The 20,760-nt window shown below is 40.6% G+C and overlaps 1 protein-coding gene across 1 annotated transcript in view; it reads left to right on the forward strand.

Annotated features, from left to right (window-relative positions):
- Nucleotides 1-17,462, forward strand: part of LOC118701501 (homer protein homolog 1-like) — a 136,253-nt gene extending 118,791 nt beyond the window's left edge. The window contains exons 4-6 of the mRNA XM_036406146.2: nt 4,779-4,871; nt 14,911-15,053; nt 15,724-17,462. Coding sequence (XP_036262039.2) covers nt 4,779-4,871; nt 14,911-15,053; nt 15,724-15,823 — 336 coding nt within the window. The 3' untranslated portion in view covers nt 15,824-17,462. The remainder of the gene's footprint in view (nt 1-4,778; nt 4,872-14,910; nt 15,054-15,723) is intronic.
- Nucleotides 17,463-20,760: the final 3,298 nt, after the last annotated feature.

Consider the following 20,760-nt stretch of genomic DNA (forward strand, 5'->3'; position numbering starts at 1 on the left):
TGGTGATTTGACCCTGGCTAGCTGCCAGACAACCACCAAAGCCACTCACTCACTCCCCTCCGCAATGGGACAGAGGAGAGAAAATATAACCAAGGGTTCATGAGTTGAGTGAAATAAGGACCAGGAGAGATCACTTATCAAATACCACCACAGGCAAAACAGGCTCAGCTTAGAGATATTACTTGAATTTATTACTAACAAAATCAGAGCAGGATAATGAAAAGTAAAATAAGACCCTTGAAAACACCTTCCACCCACCCCTCCCTCCTTCCCAGCTCTACCTCCTATGCCAGCAGCGCAGGGAGACAAGGAACAAGCATTATGGTCACTTCATCACCTGTGGTTTCTCCCATTGCTCAGGGAGAGGAGTCCTTCCCCTATTGCATCATGGGGTCCCTCCCACAGGAGACAGTTCTCCATGAACTTCTCCAACGTGAGTCCATCCCACTGCTCTAGCATGAGTCTTTCCCATGGGCTACAGTTCTTCACATACTGCTCTAATGTGAGTTCCTCTTCCATGAGGTGCAGTCCTTCAGGCACAGCCTGCTCCAGCATGGGTCTCCCAACTGGGTCACAAGTCCTACCAGGAAAACTGCTCCAGTGTGGACTCCTCTCTCTATGGGTCCACAGGTCCCTGTCCAGGAGTCTGCTCCAGTGTAGGCTTCCCACAGGTTCACAGCCCTCTCTCAGGCATCCATCTGCTCCAGCATGGATCTCCTCCACAAGCTGCAGGTGGATCTCTGCATCCCCATGGTCCTCCATGGGCTGCAGCAGCACAGCTGCTTCACCATGGTCTTCACCACAGGCTGCAAGGGAATCTCAGCTCTAGTACCTAGAACATCTCCTCCCGCTCCTCCACTGACCTTGGTGTCTTCAGAGTTCATCTCACGTATTCTCAGTCCTCTCTTCTTTGAGTGCAATTACCTCCATGCAATAACATTTTTACATTCTTAAATATGTTATCACAGAAGCGTTACCATAATTTCTGATTGGCTTGGCTCTGGCCAGGTCTGGGTCTGTCCTGGAGCCATCTGACATTGGCTTTGAAAACCTGGCCATGAAAACCCAATACACTGATAATTTTTTTTAACAGTTTCTACTACTGTGATACAGAAGATCCTATTTACTGCCTTCTATGTCTTCAGCCGTTCTAAATCTTAGCATCATGTTTGCTCACTTACCAATCATCAGGTCCTAAAGCTGATTTAAATAATAGGTTATACATAAGATTTTGTGGTCTATCTACAACTCTTAAATAAGTATTGTTTTGTGGAGATAAACAAAACTCCACAACTTGTGTGAAAGTTGTAAAGCTGGTATGTTTATTACAGCGCTGGACGCATGTGGGAATCGTTCCCCTAAAATGACATGTGTACCTCTGGGAACTCCAGATCTCCTTTTATCTCCCTCTCAAATACATATGCATGCAATTTTACAATAGGTTCAAACACATTCATTCCACTGATTTTGTGTGACACTTGCCACTAATTCTTCAGAAAGAACTCCTGGGTCAGGTTGCCCTGCTCTGTCTGCCCCCCTCCTCCCCCCTTATCTCTTGTCCTTTGGCTGAAGCAGTCCTTCCAAGCACAGGCTTTTCGCGAGAACAGGCAGTCAGACTAAACAGCAAGCTACAGACTTAACTCAAAGATGTACGTTTCACCTAAATCAAAATGGATTTCTACCCTGGAAAATTTCCACTCTGCCTCAGTATCATCCAGTTCTGGTCATCTGTGGCCAATTTTATTATCTGTTTTGAGACTTTTCTTGATAACTTAATTAGATTTTCTGGATGGTATATTTTGTCTCCTATATTTAGGAAACATGCTTTTAAATAACCTTACAGATGAAATATAGGATACCAGTGGTTAGAAATGATACTTCCTCAAAAACTAGTAGCCTACCAGGAGAAGTAGTTTAAAGACAATAATGTTTTTTAGATCTTGAATAGCAGGTGAATTTCTGATTGAAAATAGTTGAGGAGATTGAGTCACACAAAGGTAGCCTTCATCTGTTTTGAATACATGCAGTGCAAACTAATTTCTTTGTATGCTGCTGCTGGAGAGATTTAGAAGGTGTTGGTGAAGTTTCCAATGTTTTTACAGGATAATTTCAGTCTTGAGCTGATCATAATAAGATCAAGGTATATATAAAAGCAGTAGAAGCCAAAATGAATGTTTAGTTACTATAGCAGTTAGTGTAGTGTGAAACTGAGATCTATGAAGCCAAATTTTTCTCTAGCCAGAGAACCCAGGCCCTATTCTTAATAAATTGATTTAATTTATCAATTTTAAGAGTACATTTATAGTGGTTTTGGTTCACCAATTTGAGATTTCACCAATTTTGAGATTTCCTGGCCAATGCACTTGCTTCCTGCTGAGAGATAGGATTGGGAGAAAGGCAAAGCATGCTCAAAACTTTGAAAGGGTATAAAAAAATATTAACAGTATATAAAGAAAGAGTAATAAGAATCAGAACAAAACCTTCAGAATACTCTTCCTCCCCCCACAACCTTTTCTTTCCCACTGACAATGTAAAGAAGCAAAACCTAAAATTTCAGTCAGTTTACCACCTCTAAAATAGTTTTTCTTCAGTTTACTTAGGGAGAGAAGTCCCTCTCGTTAAGGTTATGGAGCCTTGTCCACGAGGAAAAAAAACAGTTCTCTCGTGGCTCTCTCATGAATAGCAGCCGCCTGTGGAAATCTGCAATCGTGAAGTTCCTCCCATTTTCCACAAGCTTTTCCCACAGCTGTGTTCATGGGCCATGTCAACTTATGGGGTACTGTTTTAAAGATGAGCTGTTCAAAGGCAAAGGTTCTCATTATCTATCTCTAAAATCATCTTCATCCCTGGGAACAGAGGCCCTTCTCTTCCTGGGGGCACAGGACCACTCTTCTCTCCTTCTCTGTTCAAGCTTCTCATAGGATCACAGCTACTTTAACATCTGCTTACTTTGGCATAGAGGCCTTTGCTCGATATCAAATTGAACCCTTCATCTCCCCATGGCTTTCATGTGTTACAGGGAAAAAGAGTTTCTCTCCATAGCTTTTACAAGAGGATTTTCAGTCCCAAGACTAAGGCATCTCCTCCTCCCTTCCATCTGGGACTTGACTTCTTCACTGACCTTGATGTCTTCATGTTGCTCCTTTACATGCTTGCATCTTGTTCCTTTCACTCGAGGGAGGATTGAAGCGCTGAAAGTGTTAACATCTCACCCAGGGCCTGCAGATGGTCTCTCGGTGCAGTGCTTTTGGTGCTTTCGGAGGGAACTGCAGCTGAGGCTGTGTCAGGATCAGCTGCATGGCTGATCTTTGTTTTTTGTTGCATTCAATTCCAGCTGCAGGGCTGCCTCTGGCCTGAGGCGCATGATCTCGTGCGGTGGCTGCGCTGGGGGGGAGGGGATCCTAGTGGCAAGATGTTAAAAGCCAGGGCCCCTTACAGCCTCCCCACTCCCTGCCTGGCCCAGCCAGGGCTCAGCAGGCTCTCCAAAGAGGGCCCCGGCCCTGCGGCAGAGCCGGCCCGGCCCGGCCCGGCCCAGCCCAGCCGAGACGGGCTGGGCCGGCCTGGCCTTGTTACCTGTTCCCAGACCGGAGGGAAAAGAAGAAGTTCCCGGGTTTCTTTCATCTTTAACAAGTGTTTTTCACAGAGGCATGTCCAGCTTTTCAGTGGCTGGAAGCTTTGCATCACTTCCCTAAACGTCTCCCATGCAAAACCATGACAGCATGTATTTCTAAATTGCCGCTTTAGCTATTTTGTCTAAGATGTACATGTAGCAGAGAAATCAAGCTTCATATGGCAGTTCAATGTGAAATTCTTGAATTTAGTGTTTAGTATATTTGAGGGCTTACTTCAATGAATTTGTTAACTTGATTCATGTCTATGAACAATCAAGAAATGAACTTGACTCAATATTCCTAATGTTGCTTTCTAAATTAGCTACCAAAATGATAAATGCTGTAAAACTTTGGGAAGAAATTGGTATTGTTTCAGTCATGAAAAAATGAAGCCCATTGAAGGCTCTAGGCTGATAGTGACCATGGTGGCTTTCAGAACCAGATCATTTGTTGTCAAGAAAACGGTAAAACCCGAATCTGAAAGTAGCTGTGCAAGGCAGCTTATCATGATTGTATGTGTAGTAGGCATAGGGACAGGCGTTCGGAAGATTTCGGGCTGTGACGGAAAATTACAGGAATCCTTCTACCCCTCTCCCCATAGATAAGGATCACCCTTGGAATGTAGCCAGACGTGTAGCCCCCCTAACATATGCATGCCAGTAACTTTCCACTCCATACTAACCCTAGAAAGCATAGCCAGACCCCCGTCTGACGTAGAGAAGCCCCTTAGTCCATAAATACCCTCGAGACCCCTCAATAAACGCCTTTAACCGTCCACCACATTGGTGTCAGCGTCCGTTATTGGCCCCGAGGGATCCCAAGGAGGGGATCGCCGTGCTGGACTCCGAAACCAGGTCACCGCGGCCTTCACAAGAAGGCAACATGTATGCCATATATGAGGTGGTTTTTTAAACACTATCAGCAACAAATTAAACTTTGTTGCATCATAAATTTCCTGTCATATAAACAGAGTACATTATGTCTGAAAGGTATGTCACTGAGTAGCTATCCTAAATAAAAATCTAACAAGGATAAAAAATTTAAAAATTCTACTGACAGAATCTGACTTTGTGAAATATTAAGTACAGCATTCTGTTCTGCATGTAGTATAGCTACTTACCACCTACTCTTTCTCTTTTTCCTTTTTTTTTTAACTTATACCTTCAGTTTGCAGAAAAATTTCAGGAATTCAAAGACGCTGCACGACTAGCAAAAGAAAAATCCCAGGAAAAGATGGAGCTAACAAGTACACCCTCTCAAGTGAGTGTTATTCCCTGATTCAAGCCTAGTACTTCATAGTCTGTGCTAATTACTGTATCTTTCACACATTGTTTTAAAAAAGAACAGAGTACTTCACAGTTTCCTTGAATCCCCTCATCAGTCAGCTAGAAGTGGCAAGAAGTCTAAGAATGCATTTAATATACTTTGCAAAACTGTCAAAGGGGCTTGCTTTAATATTAAATTGTCCTTTTGTTTATTCCCATCCCTTTCTTTGAGCTTTCCTCAGAAAATATGAGTAAAGATGGTGTGCAGTTATGTAAGTCTATAGTTGTGACAGTGTTCACAGGGGTTCTTGAATGAGGGAAGAGATGAGCATCTGACTCCATGTTTCAGAGGCTTGATTTATTATTTTATGGTATATATTACATTAAAACTATACTAAAAGAATAGAAGAAAAGGTTTCATCAGAAGGCTAGCTAAAAATAGAAAAAGAAAGAAAAGAAAGAATGATAACAAAAGCTTCTGTCCCAGAGTCCAAGCCAGCTGACTGTGATTGGCCATTAATTAGAAACAACTCTATGAGACCAATCACAGATCCACCTGTTGCATTCCACAGCAGCAGATAACCATTGTTTACATTTTGTTCCTGAGGCCTCTCAGCTTCTCAGGAGGAAAAATCCTAAGGAAAGGATTTTCCATAAAGGATGTCTGTGACATATAGTAAAGACCTTTTATGTTTTTTCTTATTGTAGCTATGAAATCTCAGGCAATGCACTCATTACAACAAAAATGAAGTTAAACCAGCAAATTATAGTTACTTATTTCCTCCTGTTGTAATATTCATTTGTGAAATGTGTTGAAGGAAGATGGCAGACTCACATGTGGATTCTGGGGTTTTATTGTTAGCCATGTTGTAACAGAAGAGTTTCTAAAAGATATCTCAAAATATTAACTGAGTTAATATAGACCTAACTGGAAAATAAATTAATATAGTCAAATGTACATTAGTTATGACTAAAATTAATTTACTTGAAAATGGATGCTTTGAAATTACTTTGAAAAAATAAATTTCATGAGGCTTTTATGTCCCCCCCCTCTGGTGTTTCTGTCTGCGTGTGTAGCTATTTGCTTTATTTTAAGCAATAGAAAAGATAAAAATAGTTTCTCCTCTTGGAGGATGAAGCAGCTTTAAAACTACAGCAGGGGTTCCTGAGCTAAGTAGGATTCATACAACTGAGTCTTTTTTTTTTCTGGGAAGTTGTCTTGGTTTGAAAGAAAGATGCCTGCCAAGGAATGCGGGAACCTCCCTTGGAATGGAAAATATGACCCCCTTCCCTCCAAATTATTATAACTTTGAAAATATGGGGCTTTCAGGCAAAGATATAGGGAAAGGAATTTACTAGGAGATATATATATATTAAAAAAAAACAAGGCTAAAAACCACCACCAACAACAGCACCAACAAGAAACAGGAAAAAACAGATCAAATAACAGCCTCTCTGGGCTGTCAAGCACTTTCCCCTTTGGTGTAGTTATTGTCACAGCCAGCAGGGGTGCTGTTGGCTCCTGGCCAGGCGGGGCAGGTGCAATGATTACCCCGTGGCTGCAGGGAGCGCTGTGGGGTGAGCTCAGCTGCCTTCTCCACACACTTGATGGCAGCTCAGCCAGCAGAAGAGATAGGAAAGGGGCTTCGTTTGCAAACCCACAGGGGCAGCTGGTCTCAGTGCCTGTCTGGATGGTGAAATGGGCTGTAGCAGGGACCTTGGAGCAGCAGGCTGGAACAGCAGAGGCGAGCACACCTGGGGTAGCAAGCAAAGTGTAGAAGAAACTCCAAAGCCATAGCAGGAGCCATGGGGAGGCCAGGTGGACATGGGGTGTCAGGTTAAAGTGTAGCAAAAAAGCCCAAAGCAGCAGCAGAAAACAGCGGGGCTGGGCAGTGGCAGATGGGCTTCTGCAAGCAGTCGGAAGATGCTTCCTCCAGAGGAGGTTGGGGGCCAAGGTCCCCTTCTCAGTGAGGTTGTGTGTTGAAAAGGTCCCAGTTCAACAGCTGCTCTTACGAGCAAAGGCTCACCCACGATAAGGAGATGCAGTGGGTGGACAAAAAGTCTGCAGTGGCAGCAAATCCTCCGGGCAGCAACAGTCCATCACCAAAACTGCACCTGTCTCCACTCCAAACCTAAGAGAGAGCAAGGAGCTGAGCCCAGTTCCTCACCCATCAGGCAAAATCTCGTGGTATCTCTGCCTTTCCCGAGAGAAAACCCCCCAGCTAAGAGACAGCAACAAACTGCACCCCTTCTCCATTCCCTGGCTACATCTTTTGTCACTCTTAAGTATTTGCTTTTTTTCATCTCTTGGGCAAAAAATGGGAGAAAAATTCCATGATATAAATAAAAAAAGGGAAAAATCCTAACCTCCAACAGGAGTGCATCTTCATTCATTGAATCAGTGCATGTCTTGAGTACTTTACACTGCAGTATGCTCATGGTCTTTGACAGAACAAGGATGGCAGGCAGTTTGCAAGATGCTATATTAATAGGTTTATTGCCATCAGAAAGCTGCATCAGGTGTATTTCCAAGAGAAGTCAGTAGAAACCACAGGAATACAAAATGAACCAACCTCATGTTTTCCTAATACACATTTTGCCCAAGAGCTAGGTTGGCTTTTGCTCTTAAAGGGAAACTGCTTGCTTTACTATAACAGGAGAAAATAAGGCATAATTTTTTATTAGTTTTCTTGACTGTCTCTAAACTTCTCATAATTTCCACTAATAAATACATAAATAATGGAAGTATTATAACCTAGTATACACTTGGACTTTAGAAACAGTGAAATGCTTCAGCCAGGCCTCTAGTTACTCAATATTATGGGTAGAACAACTACTCTGTTTCTCTTTTAATATGATGATTAATAGTCTGCACTCAGAAGTTAAATCTGAAACTGTTGAATGGAGTGACTTATTTGGTTTGGACATAAATTTGAGCTACTTATTCAGAGACAAGATGCTTTTGTCTAACAGTTTCCCAGGATTAAAGCTTTTTCTTAATCTATATGAGCTATTAATATTGTTTATTTTCCAGATGCTCCTTTGTACTTAAAGCCTAGCATTCTATACTGTTGTCAGCTATAGAAATGTTATCTCAAGCAATTGTATATTACACATTGAGAACTGCAATTTATTTACTGCATGCTTAGGAATAATTTCATATTCAGGCCTTACTTTATTGTGGCAACAGGCCCCCGAACAGGGAATAATAAGCATTGACTCCATGATTGCAGAAGGCTGATCAATTGCTTTAATAAGCTATACTATACTATACTATACTATACTATACTATACTATACTATACTATACTATACTATACTATACTATACTATACAAAAAACCCTTCGCCCTTGCCAGACAGCTCAATACACATGTGGATCCAATTGGTCAATTAATCAAAACACCATCACCAGAGTCCAATTAAGAAATCCCTCTTTGGTAAACAATCTCCATAACACATTCCACATGTGCACAACAACAGGTGCAGAGATTAAGATAAGAACTGTTTTTTCTGAGCTTCCTCACAGCTTCTCAGGAAAATCCTGGGAGAGAATTAAGTCTTTCTCTGTTCAGAGAATATGTGATTACCACATTAATTTTCATCTCTTGGCTTTTAGCTGTGTTAATAAGTTAGTGTGTTATTCCAAAAGATACAGTTAGTGCAAGTGCTGACACATCAGCATAGTAGTCTTCACATAATTAATGCTCCTCATTAGTTCTCCAGAAAGAAGAGAGTTTTGAGAAGATGAGAAGTGATGGCTTTACTACAGACTCCAGCACTTCCATAGAGCTGGAGCTTATTTGAAGAAATTTATGTCTAGGGGAAAGACGGGTGCTTGGTACTGGGAAGGGAAGGTGGGACTCCAGAGATGTTTGAAGGAGTACTTGCTCTTATTTTGATTATGTGCCAAGAAGTGGCTGCAGGGCACGTAATTCCAGTGTTGCCTTTCTCAATCATTTTACTTTTTTCCCTTTTACGTAGTGATCCTTTGCAGAGAGGGGAAGGAAAAAGAGGAAGAAGATATATTTTCAGTGGCCAGTCAAGACTTTGTAAGAACTTGGTTTTAAAGGAAGTTTTGACAGGAAAGGCATTGGGAGGTAGTGTGTGAGTAGTGAGCAGTAGCTCAGTTAGCTGCAAGTGTCAATCCCTCTGCTGTCTTGAACTTGTAGATATCATTCTGCATTAAATTAATAATAGGTAGGAAGATACTCCATATAAAAACTGTAAAATATACTTTTAAAACTTACATAAAATGTGTTACATTTCTAATGGTACTGCTGTAAAAAAAAGCATGAATCAATAGGCTGAAAACTGTGTTCCACCTTTTTCCTCCTTTATTTTTTAAACTAATGTTAATTAGGTTCAAGTACAGAACTAAATAGTGCAAGTTGTGGGGTTTGCACCCTCACCCCATCAGTCTTACAACCAGCTGAAGAACTGGAGTCTGAACCTCAGTTCTTTTTTTTTTTTCCTATGCCAGAATCTTTCTTCAGCTATTACTTTTGACCTTGGTCATATCAGATTAGGAACTTTGTTAATTCCTGAAATTGTGTGGTAAGTAAATAAAAGTAGTCAAATAAATAAAAATAATCCAGTTCTTTCTTCTGTGCTTCCGACACACTCCTATAATATTAAGAATAGCTATTGCCTGAAAAATTTTAGTATCACAACATTTTTATAGTGCAATGAAGGGGTTGGTTTTGGCAAAATGGTCATGGTTTTATCATCTTTCAGCTTTTTCTTTGAAGTACTCAATTTACTTCTGAACCTTGCGGAAAAAATGTGATATTGTGTGAATTGCTATACTGGAACAAATGTTTCAGACATTATGGTATCTGAATCACTAGCAGGCAGTCTTATGCCATTGCCAGTCTATGAAGAAGAATGATGCCAGGGAAATGTATGGAATACTTAATCGGAAACCAATACAATACTTAATAAAAAAAGAAGCTGTAATTCTTTTGGTTTGTTTTGTTCATGGATTTGAATTACCTAATCCTTCTTTTCTTTTATTCCATATTTAGTCACTGTTGGAGATTAAAATAAGTTTACTTATAGAATATAAGAAATCAGTTGTGTAGGTTTAATTGTAACTTACAGCTTAGCATGAGTGGGCCCTGCTTAAAAGTTACCGTAGGTGAACTCTAAATGAACTGTCAGCATGAATGGCTGACCAGGGGAGGAAAAAGAAAGGGTTGAGATGCTGAAGGGCCCCAAGGCTTCCCCAAATTGGAAGATTAGAGCAATTAATGTCCTGCCCACATGGACATGGAGGAAGAATCCAATGAGAAGACCCCAGACCACAAATCACCATAGGACAAAGAGGCGCGTGCAGAGCATGTGAAGATCAGGTGCACAGACTGTAAGGGTGTGAAGGTCCAGGGATTTTTTGTTTGGGGTCCCTCTGGAGGCACCCAACTTGAGCTGAAATAAACTGCCTCAGAACCTAGGGTCTGAACTCTTCTTTTACAGTCACCATTAAAAGGTGGTTTGATCTGTGCTGTGAAGTCTGCTTGTTTTACTTTAGAGACTGTTTTATGAGTGCATGCATTTTCTTAATAAGATTTTGAAATTTAAGGCATCTTTTGATTGATTCCCCTTTATTGTGCTTAGTTTGTATGTTGTAGACAACTGTCATTCTTATACTGCTTGGCATCACCAGTCCTGGATACTTAGTAGGGCCAGGGCTCCTTTATACAGTGCAGATATGGTATATGATTTTAGAACATCTAGCGTAGTTTGGGAAGAGGAGGAAATAAAGAAACTCTTGGGTTCATAATGCCTTTCATTTAATGGCAGTGAAAAAACCTTTATCAAATCAGAGGATTAATAATAGACAAACACACATAATTTGTGTAAAATAATTAATGTGCTTGATTATCTTGCCAGATCTGCACTCCTTTGACACTTTAATTTCAATTCAAATTAGTTTTAGTTCAGTAAAATTGTTCTGTAAAAATATTTAATTTTGACATCTAAAGTAGTAACATTTAAAGTAATAGTTTTGTTTATAAAATAAATACTTTCTTCCTGAAAGTAGGTAACAGTTTACATTCATAAAATAAATAATTTACATTTATATTATAAATAAAACTTTGGGGAATAAATCAGTGTAAGCTAATTATTTTCTGCTTTTTAATCAGTAGGAATTTAATAAGATGCAGAATGAAGACACTTGTGCATGTGCATTGTATAACTTGAGGAATGCTAAATATAATTGTGGCGGTTTTGGTTCGATGGAACCAGGTAGAATAATAGAACTTGAAGTCATTATTAAAATTTTTTTGTATAACTCGGTATTACTCAGTAATTCAAGTTGTAGAGTGAGATATGTCTCTCACTATGTGAGAAATATAGTAGAATAAAAGCAAAATTTTGACAATTGTTGTGTTGCCAATTATTAATATAATTTAAAGTGTAATGACAATGTTGAACAATATTGTTGGTTAAGTGACACCAGTGCTTTATGGAAGGAAATAATGGCAGCCAGATCTTATTTTCTTTAAAAGAATTTAGTTTTTCCATCTGGTCAATTCTCAAAGTCAAGGGCAACATTTCTTATAGGATCAGATTCAGTACTGGCTTTCAAAAAGCCTTATCCTTGTAAACTAGTTGAAGGCTACAAGTGGAGGCTTAAAATCAGACCCATATTTTGTAAGATCATGACCATCTTCAGATACTTGCAATTTCTTCTGAGATTGCTGTTCTTCAGTTTTCTACACAGTGTCAAAGAACTGGGAAGAGGAGCTGCTGGCCTTCCAGAGACTGTGCTTGTGCTCCAGTTGTAGTGGTTTTGGTTCTCTGATTTAAGGTTTCTTCAATTTTGAGATTTCCTAACTAATGTACAGATGAGTGTGGTGGGTTTTTACTGCTGGTTAATCACTCATACACTCACTTCCTGCTGTGAGATAGGATTAGGAGAAAGGTAAAGAAGGCTTAAAACTTTAAAAGGGTATAAAGAAAATTTTATTAACAGTAATTAAGAGGGAAAAAAGTAGTAAGAATTAAAACAAACTCTTGAGAACACTTATTCTCCCCCCACAACCTTTTTTTTTTCACTGACAATATAAAGAAACAAAACCTAAAATTTCCAGTCAGTTTGTCACCTCTGAAATAGTTTTTCTTCAGTTTACTTAGGGAGAGAAGTCCCTCTTGTTAAGGTTATGGAGACTTCTCTACAAGAGGAAAAAAAGTTTTCTCGCGGTTTTTTCACAACTAGCAATTGCCAGGGGGAAATTGTTATCATGAAACCCCTCCAATTTTCTATAAGCTTTCTTAGAGCTTGTCAATGGGCCATGTTAACTTATGGGGTATTGTTTTAAAGATGAGCTGTTCAAAGGTAAAAGTTCTCATTATCTATCTTTAAAATCATCTTCATTGCTGGGAATAGAGATTTTCTTCTTCTCCTGGGGGCACAGGAGACGGTATTCTTCTCATTTTCTCTGTTTAAACTTCTCATGGGATCACAGTTACTTTAACATTTGCTTACTTTAACATGGAGGGCTTTGCTTGATATTAATTTGAACTCTTCATCTCCCTGTAGTTTTATGTGTTGTAGGGAAAGAGTCTTTTTTCCATAGTTTACAAGAGGATTTTAGTCTCAAGACTAAGGCATCTCCTCATCCCTCCCATCTGGGACTTGACTTCTTCATTACTGATCTTGATGTTTTTATGTTGTTCTTTAACATGCTTGTATCTTGTTCCTTTCTCTCACTCAAGGGAGGATTGAAGTACTGAAAGGGTTAACATGTCGCTTGGGCCCTTGACCTGCAGGTAACTTGAAGTGGGAGCTGCGGCTGAGTTGTGTTAGGATTGGTTTCATGGTTGGTCTTTGTTTTTTCTGCATTTACTTCTAGCCGCAGGGCCACTTTGCACAGCTTCAGGGCTGTTTCTGGTCTCAACCGCGCTGGGGGAAGGGGACCTGACGGTAAGATCTTAACAGCCTCGGCCAGCCCTGCTCCGGCCTGGGCTCCGCAGCCTCCCCCCCCTTCCTGCCTGGCTACTGCTGGGGGGCCGGCCCGGCCCGGCCAGAACGGAGTTGATGGGGGGCCAGCGGGCAGCCCGGGAGAAGGGGCCCAGCCCGTGGCAGGGCTGCCCGGGCTGGCCTGGCCGAGACGGGGGCCGGGGTTTGTTACCTTTTTGCCGACTAGAAAAGAAAGAGGAAGTTTTTGAGGGTGTTTTTTTGTCTTTAACATGTGTTTTTCACAGAGGCATGTCCAGTATTTAGTGTTTTAACAGACTGTTACACAAAAAGCTTTTGCCTCACTTTCCGAAATTCTTCCCGTGTCAAACTATGACACCAGTTTAACACAGTTAATAGTAGTTTTATCTCTTCTCCATGCAGATGGTAAAATCTCTGTGGCCATAGAAGGTGCTTACCTTTTGGAAATACTGTAATTCAACCAGTCCTCTGCTGGATAGTCACCCCTCCATGACATCCACTGAACTCTATTCATGAAACTCTATCTTAGAGTTAAATGTTAACACTTGATTACTAAAAGCCTACTAAGACATTTTGAAATTGAAATGAGCTACTTAGCTTATATGACGTAATATAATAGTGTGATAAACGAATTCACTGGATTTAAGGATCATACAATTATTTTATTATTATTATTATTATTATGCAAGCAAGAATAAGCAAAGTTCAGCGCTGGGCGGCCGGGAATCTCCACTCCTCTAGGCTCGCACCGTTCCTATCCCCAAAGTTCACCTTTTATTGCCTTCTTCTCCCGGGTCCAGGGATGACGTGGTCTAGTCTTTTGCGCTTGCTCGTTCAGTTGCTAGGGGGTCTTTTTCTGCCTTCTGGTGGCCGTGGGATGAAGGCTCCAAGTCTTCCTCTTTAACCGCTGAGTGAACTTTTCCTTATAAGGCATATCTATACAGTGGAATTTTCAGAACACTATACGATTCCTGCAAGCCTAAGCAATTCTTGCGAGTTTAGGGATTGTTGTTACAGCCTTCCTCTGTGACCTCTGGGTGAACTTTTCCTTAAAAGGTATATCTTTACCATGGAATTCCCAAAGCACTATACAATTCCTGCAAGCCAAGCAACCATATGTGGCTGCACATTTAAGAATCAAGCGGTTTTAGCTATTTAGTTATTGCTTTTATATTGTATAATTATTTAGCTATTGATTTAATTATTGAACAAATGTATTGCTACTTATTACAATAGGAAAGAAAATATTAAAATTAAACCACATACAGGGACTGAAAAACCTAAAATGTTCCAACTTAGGATTTGGGCTACACAATGTACTTTGTTTTTTTGTTTGTTTTTTTTTTAAAGAAGCACTTTTCAGTGACTAGAAATTGAAAAATAGTGTTTGTTGGCCAAAACATAAATGTATGTGTTGACATAACGAGGGCTGGTTAAAACTTTACCAGTGCCTTCTGCTAGGAAAAAAGCCACTAAGTTTTTCAGGTATAGCTGCCTGGATATAACTGGAGTATTCTCCTTCCCAGATGATACCATGACCAGCAAGAGCTAGGCCAGGCTAACATCTATGAAAGTTTTGCGTGGATTGTGCTGAAGAAGTTTTCTTTACAGATGGCTTATAGGCAAAACTGTGAATGCACCTGTTCACTTTCATTAATACATAGAATGAAAGCTAGATTTTGAAACAAATATCAGAATTGGTTTTTTCACCATGTTAGAATGTAAAACAAGAGATAAGAATCCTTGGTGTCAATAGTTGCCTGTTATGTAGCTGGCTGAGGGCTGCATAAAATATCAGGTAAGAGAGTGAGGTCTGTGATAAGCGTGAGGCTGGACACTTGCAAATAAATCATAGGTCAGTTGTGTTTTGTGCAAGATAATTTGAATCCTATAGTAATACACTTCTAAATTAAATTCACATGATGAAATATTGCCATGAGTGATGCAGGAAATCTGTGAGCCTCACATTAATACTGTCTAAAGTTCATATCTCATATAAGAATTAAATTAATGATAGTGCTTATATACACACAGCCTTCCTGAGCAGGTCACTCAGTAATTCTAATATGTCATTTGTTTGTTTTACTTAAGGAATCAGCTGGAGGGGATATTCAGTTTCCTTTAACGCCAGAAAGTATTAATGGGACAGATGACAAGAGAGTGATGGCGGAAGTGACGCAGAACTCAGAATCAAGGGCTGAGCCAATCCAGAGTGCATTGCCATTTACTCATAGGTACAGATTCCATTCCCACATCCTGATTAAGTGATACTTTTCTCCTTCCTTGTTAAAGGGACCTTCTCCTGTGTCATGGCTTCCAACTAGCAAAGTTAAAGATTAAATTACATAATTAAAAAAAATAAAGTTTTGCTTTCAGATTTACATTATAATCTTTGTTTTTGCAAAAAAAAAAAAAAGAGGAAATGTCTTTAAGTAACATTTTGGTGGGCATTGATTTGTAGTTTAATCAGCTGAATGCAAGCCCTTAAACACTGGTTAGTGCAGGTGTCCCTTTAACAGGAAGCATTATTTCAATGTTTGAGAGCTTAGTAAACTTGATTGCTTCTTAGAATATTCAAATTTAATTATTTTTGCACGCATTTTCTTTAAATTAATTATAGGACTGGATGCCAGCCTTTCATGGATTAGTTGTTGGAAGAAAAGGGACTCTTAGAACACTTATGAATTATAAAATTTAAAGCAGCCTCAAATTAAACAGTTCTTTGAGAGTTTAAAACATTTTCAACTTCTTTTTGAAAAATGAGAGAAGTGTAGTTCTGCTTCAGACTGAATTTTAAATCATTGCATTAGGAATATTGTACTCTGTTATTTAAGAAAACTAGATCTTATAATGATACAAATAATGAGAAAGTATGGAATATTAATCCCATATATTTCCGGGTAGGACGTGCCTGGCTTCGTCTAGCCCTCGCTGCTGGACCAAAGGCGGCAGCTGTGATGTTTTACCTCAGAGATACCTTTGGCCGGCTGGATGCTGCAGCTAGGCACTCGGAACAAATCCAGGCATAGTAGGAACTCAGTTTACCTCCGGTGGAACAGGTTCAGGCGACAGTGAAGAGAGAAAGGAGCGGATTCTATTGTAGAGTCTTAATCCAGAGTTTTATTTCAGAATGGTAGACCTCTGAATGTTGTAACAGCTCACAATAGAAATCCCGGCCGCATGGTCTCATCTGCTTTTAAGCCCTGGGAACAGGGGGAGGGGAAGGGATAGGTGAGCCAGCCAGGTGGGAGGAGGGGAAGGCTCAAGGGATATAGACGCTTGGACAGGCCATTGAGCCCGGACCTGAGGGGCATCTTTTGAACTTCTGCCAACCACACAGACGCCCTTGCTGGAATGTTAAGATTGATGGACAGCTCTTAGCAGGAGGGAAAAAGGGGGAGGGGAAAGGTTGGCACACCTGAGATGGCCTCACACTGCAACAAGAAAGGATGGGCATATCTCACCTGTGGGAACAGTACCAAACACCTGGCATCTTAAATCAAGATTAGAACAAGAGAATGTTGACCCTAAAGGCTCTGCTAATCTGTGTGTTTGCTGAGTGTGCTGTGAGAAATCACTTCAATGGAAAACAGCTGTATGTGTGTGTGACTTACTTTGGCCGAAGACAGTCACATGAATGGCATGCTTGAGACATGTTTTGTGTTACAAAATTAGCAGAGATTCTAGGGTCCAATTAGAGCATGGTTGTTTATCTGTAGTGGACAATAATAAAGGGAGCTCACATGAGGGAAAAGGAAGGGGAAGAGAAAAAAACACCCCCTGTGGAACTCAAAAACTACAACACTATCGTGCTTTCATCTCTGACATCTTGATTTTTCACATTAAGATTTTTTCTTTGCATTTGATTTCATCACCAACACTCACCTATCAGAAATGACTGTACATGGGACACTCAATAAAACTCATTATGTACTGAGATTATGGAAAGTAACTTAAATATTTAATAAACTTCTCTAAGTTAGAAATACTAGATTTACTTTTTTTAAGTATGGTCTAAATCAGTTTAAATAGAGTTTAAGGGCTCTTGATCAAAGATTGGGGAACACTAAGATGTCGGATATGTCATGCAAATAATAAAGAATGAACAGAGATGTAATTGTTCAAAACTTCTCATGTTTTTTGTAAAAGAATAATACTATTAAACATATCTGGAAAAAATAATTTACATTTACAAATGAGAAAAAATGAATAATTTTTAAGCTGAGTGATTGTATTTATTTTTATAGTTCAGTTGTGACCAGTGCATCTATTGCATGTTTTACAAGATTTGGTGCTTTGTAAGAAAACTCTGTGCATGTTGAAGAAGTATCAAAAATGCTACACATTAGTGTCCTGTAACAAGTTAAACTTACTGTTTGTGCCTTGGAATTATCTATCAATATTTTTGGGAAAAAGAGTTGTGACAAAGTCCAGACAGGAGTACTGGTGTTTGCTGTTGTTTTTGGTTGGTTTTTTTTTATTTTAATGAGGTCTTCCCTCTCAGTTTGGACATGTAAATATGTTTTCTGGTATGCCAGTATAGTAACTATGTTTGCTATGCATTAACAGTGACTGAAGATATATTTTGAAACTACCCAGGTGTAATTTTTGATGGTGTAGAATAGAGCTTACAAAAATTTTTACATGCTTTGCATTTTTATATTTACTTCATGTATGCAATATGGGTGCCCTGTTTTAGTTTACTGTCCTGTTAAGTATCACTAGCTGGAATTCATATTCACATTTCAAAGGTTACTTCTCATGATGATTCTCACAAGAATCATTTGTCATGCCAATGGCAGCATCAACTTTATAAGTGAGCTAATACAAAAAAAATGCAAATTTGTTCAAACCCTTTGAAATTAATTGAATTTGGACTTGATAAGGTTTTATTAGAAAGAAAAAACTCATATGGGTTAGTTTGGGGTTTTTTTAATAATGAAAAGCTCAAGTGAGGACATTATATATTATTATTTAAGCCAGACAGAAAATGCTTTCAGGTGCTTTCTGATTTTTTATTTTTTTTTAATAGAAGAAAAGAATCCTTTTGTATGTCTTAGTGTCAAGGAACGCTGTCTCAATCAGAGGGAAACTACCATTTAAATAAATGTATATTGCAAAACATTCCAGTTATTTCCCAGGCACCATTGTTTTTCAAAATTATGACAAAATTTAGTTTGAGAATCAGCTGCTTTGATTTGATTTAATTGTTAGCTGTAATGAAGGCTCTCTAAAATGGCACTGTGCAACACATGCATCAAAGAGATGGCAAGTGAAGCCTCCAGGACTGTGCTCCTGCTGGTTAAATTGTTATAGTTTTTTGAGGCATTTCACCATATTAAATTGGCAACTAGGTAGACATAGCTAGTTGCTTGTGCTGTCTGGAAGTGTATTGTCTTCAGAAAGTCTACCCCTGATTTACAAAAAAATAAAACAAGCCCCAAAACCATACACCCTGATCCTTGGAAACTCCCTGGGCTTTTTTCGATGGCCTGGCACTTCTGACCCACAAAAATATATGGCTTTTTTTGACACTGGTGCTCAGTGTACCCTGATGCCATCAAAGTATGTGGGACCGGAATACATTTCTATTTCTGGGATGACAGGGAGATCCCAGCAGCTGACAGTACTGGAAGCTGAAGTGAGTTCAACTGGGAAGGAGTGGCAGAAACACCCCATTGTGACTGGCCCAGAGGCCCCATGCATCCTCAGCATAGACTATCTCAGAAATGGGTATTTCAAAGACACAAAAGGACATAGCTGAGCTTTTCGGATAGCTGCTCTAGAAACAGAAGACATCAGACAACTGAATACCCTGCCTGGTCTCTCAGTTGACCCCTTGGCTGTGGGACTGCTGAGGGCTGAAGAACAACAGGTACCAATAGCAACAGTGCACCGTCGGCAATACCGCATCAACCGAGACTGTGATTCCCATCCATAAGATGATTCATGAACTGGAGATTCAAGTGGTGGGTGGTCAGCAAGGCTTGTTCACCCTTTAACAGCCTTATGTGGCCAGTGCGTAAGTCCAGTGGAGAATGGAGACTGATGGTAGATTACCGTGATCTGAATGAAGTCACGCCACCACTGAGTGATGCTGTGCCTGACATGCTGGAGCTTCAGTATGAGCTGGAGTCCAGGGCAGACAAGTGGTATGCAACCATTGATATTGCCAATGCATTTTCCCCCATTCCTTTGGCAGCAGAGTGCAGGCCCCAGTTTGCCTTCACCTGGAGGGGTGTGCAATACGCCTGGAACTGGCTGCCCCAGGCGGGGAAGCACAGTCCCACCATCTGCCATGAAATGATCCAGGCTGCAGTGGAAAAGGGTGAGGCTCCAGAACATCTGCAGGACATTGATGACATCATTGTATGGGGGAACACAGCAGGGGAAGTCTTTGAGAAAGGAGAGAAGATTATCCAGATTCTCCTGGAACCTGGTTTTGCCATTAAGTGAAGTAAGGTTTAGGGACCTACTTATGAAATTCAGTTTCTAGGAGTCAAGTAGTAAGATGGTCATTGCCAGATCCTGATGGAGGTAATTACCAAAATCATGGCTATGTCCCCACCTACCAACAAGAAGGAAACCCAGACTTTTCTAGGAGGTGTGGGCTTTGGGAGGATGCATATCCCAAAGTACAGCACAACTGTAAGCACTCTTTTTATCATGACACAAGAAAGAAAAGTGATATCCAGTGGACCCTTGAACAAAATGGGGCAGGATTTGAAAAATATGCTTTATACTGCAGCCAGGGAGAATCGTCCTTCCTGTAGCCAGTGGCAGAAGGGATCTAGAGAGACATGAGGACGACTGTTCAGGTCCTGTAGTCGGGGATACAAAGGATCTGAGGCCAGCCATACTCCAACTGAGAAGGAGACTTGTGACTTATGAAGGGGTTCGAGCTGCCTCAGAAGTAATTGGAACCAAAGCACAGCTGCTTCTGGCACCCCAACTACCTGTGCTGGGTTGGATGTTCAAGGGAAAAGTTCCATCCATGCATCATGCCACCAACGCCACATGGAGCAAGTGGATAGCTCTGATCACACAGCAAGCCCAGGTAAGGCATCCTAATCGCCCTGGGATTCTGGAAATCATAACAAACTGGCCTGAAGGGGAGACTTTTGGATTATCTTCTGGACAACAAGAGGAGCAAGTGACATGTGCCAAGGAAGCCCCACCATTTAATGAGCTACCAGAGAGTGAAAGATTATATGCCCTCTTCACTGATGGTTCCTGCCGAATAGTAGGTGCTAACTGGAAATGGAAAGCTACTGTATGCAGCCCCACATAGTGAGTTGCACAAGCTACCAAGTTACAAGGTGGATCGAGTCAGCTTGCAGAGCTTAAAGCCGTCCAGCTGGCTTTGTATATTGCCAAATGAGAGAAGTAGCCAAGGCTCTATTTCTACACTGACTCATGAATGGTAGCTAATGCTCTGTGGGGATGGCTGGATTGTTGGAGAAAGGCCAAGTGGCAGCACAGAGGGAAAACCATGTGGGCTGCTGAGATTTGGCAGGACATCGCCCATGATGGCTCTGGTCATCAGGGGATAGATGCAACATACTGATGGGCTCATGACTGAGGGGTGGATCTAACTATTGACAGTATCTCACAGGTCATCCACAGATGTGAGACATGCACTGCAATCAAGCAGGCTAAGCAGGTGAAGCCTCTATGGTACAGTGGGCAATGGTGAAAGTATAGGTTTGGAGAAGCATGGCAAGTTGACTATATCACCCTTCCCCAAACCTGCCAAGGCAAGTGCTACATGCTGACCATGGTGGAAGCAACCACTGGACAGTTGGAGACCTACCCTGTGCCTCATACTACTGCATGGAACACAGTTTTGTATTGGAATTAAAAGCCAATATAGCTGGATGGAACGTGCCTGGGCTCGTCTGGCCCTTGCTGCTTGACCAAAAGTGTCAACTGTGGTGGTTT

Source organism: Molothrus ater, chromosome W, assembly GCF_012460135.2.
Source record: "Molothrus ater isolate BHLD 08-10-18 breed brown headed cowbird chromosome W, BPBGC_Mater_1.1, whole genome shotgun sequence".
NCBI classification, from domain to species: domain Eukaryota; kingdom Metazoa; phylum Chordata; class Aves; order Passeriformes; family Icteridae; genus Molothrus; species Molothrus ater.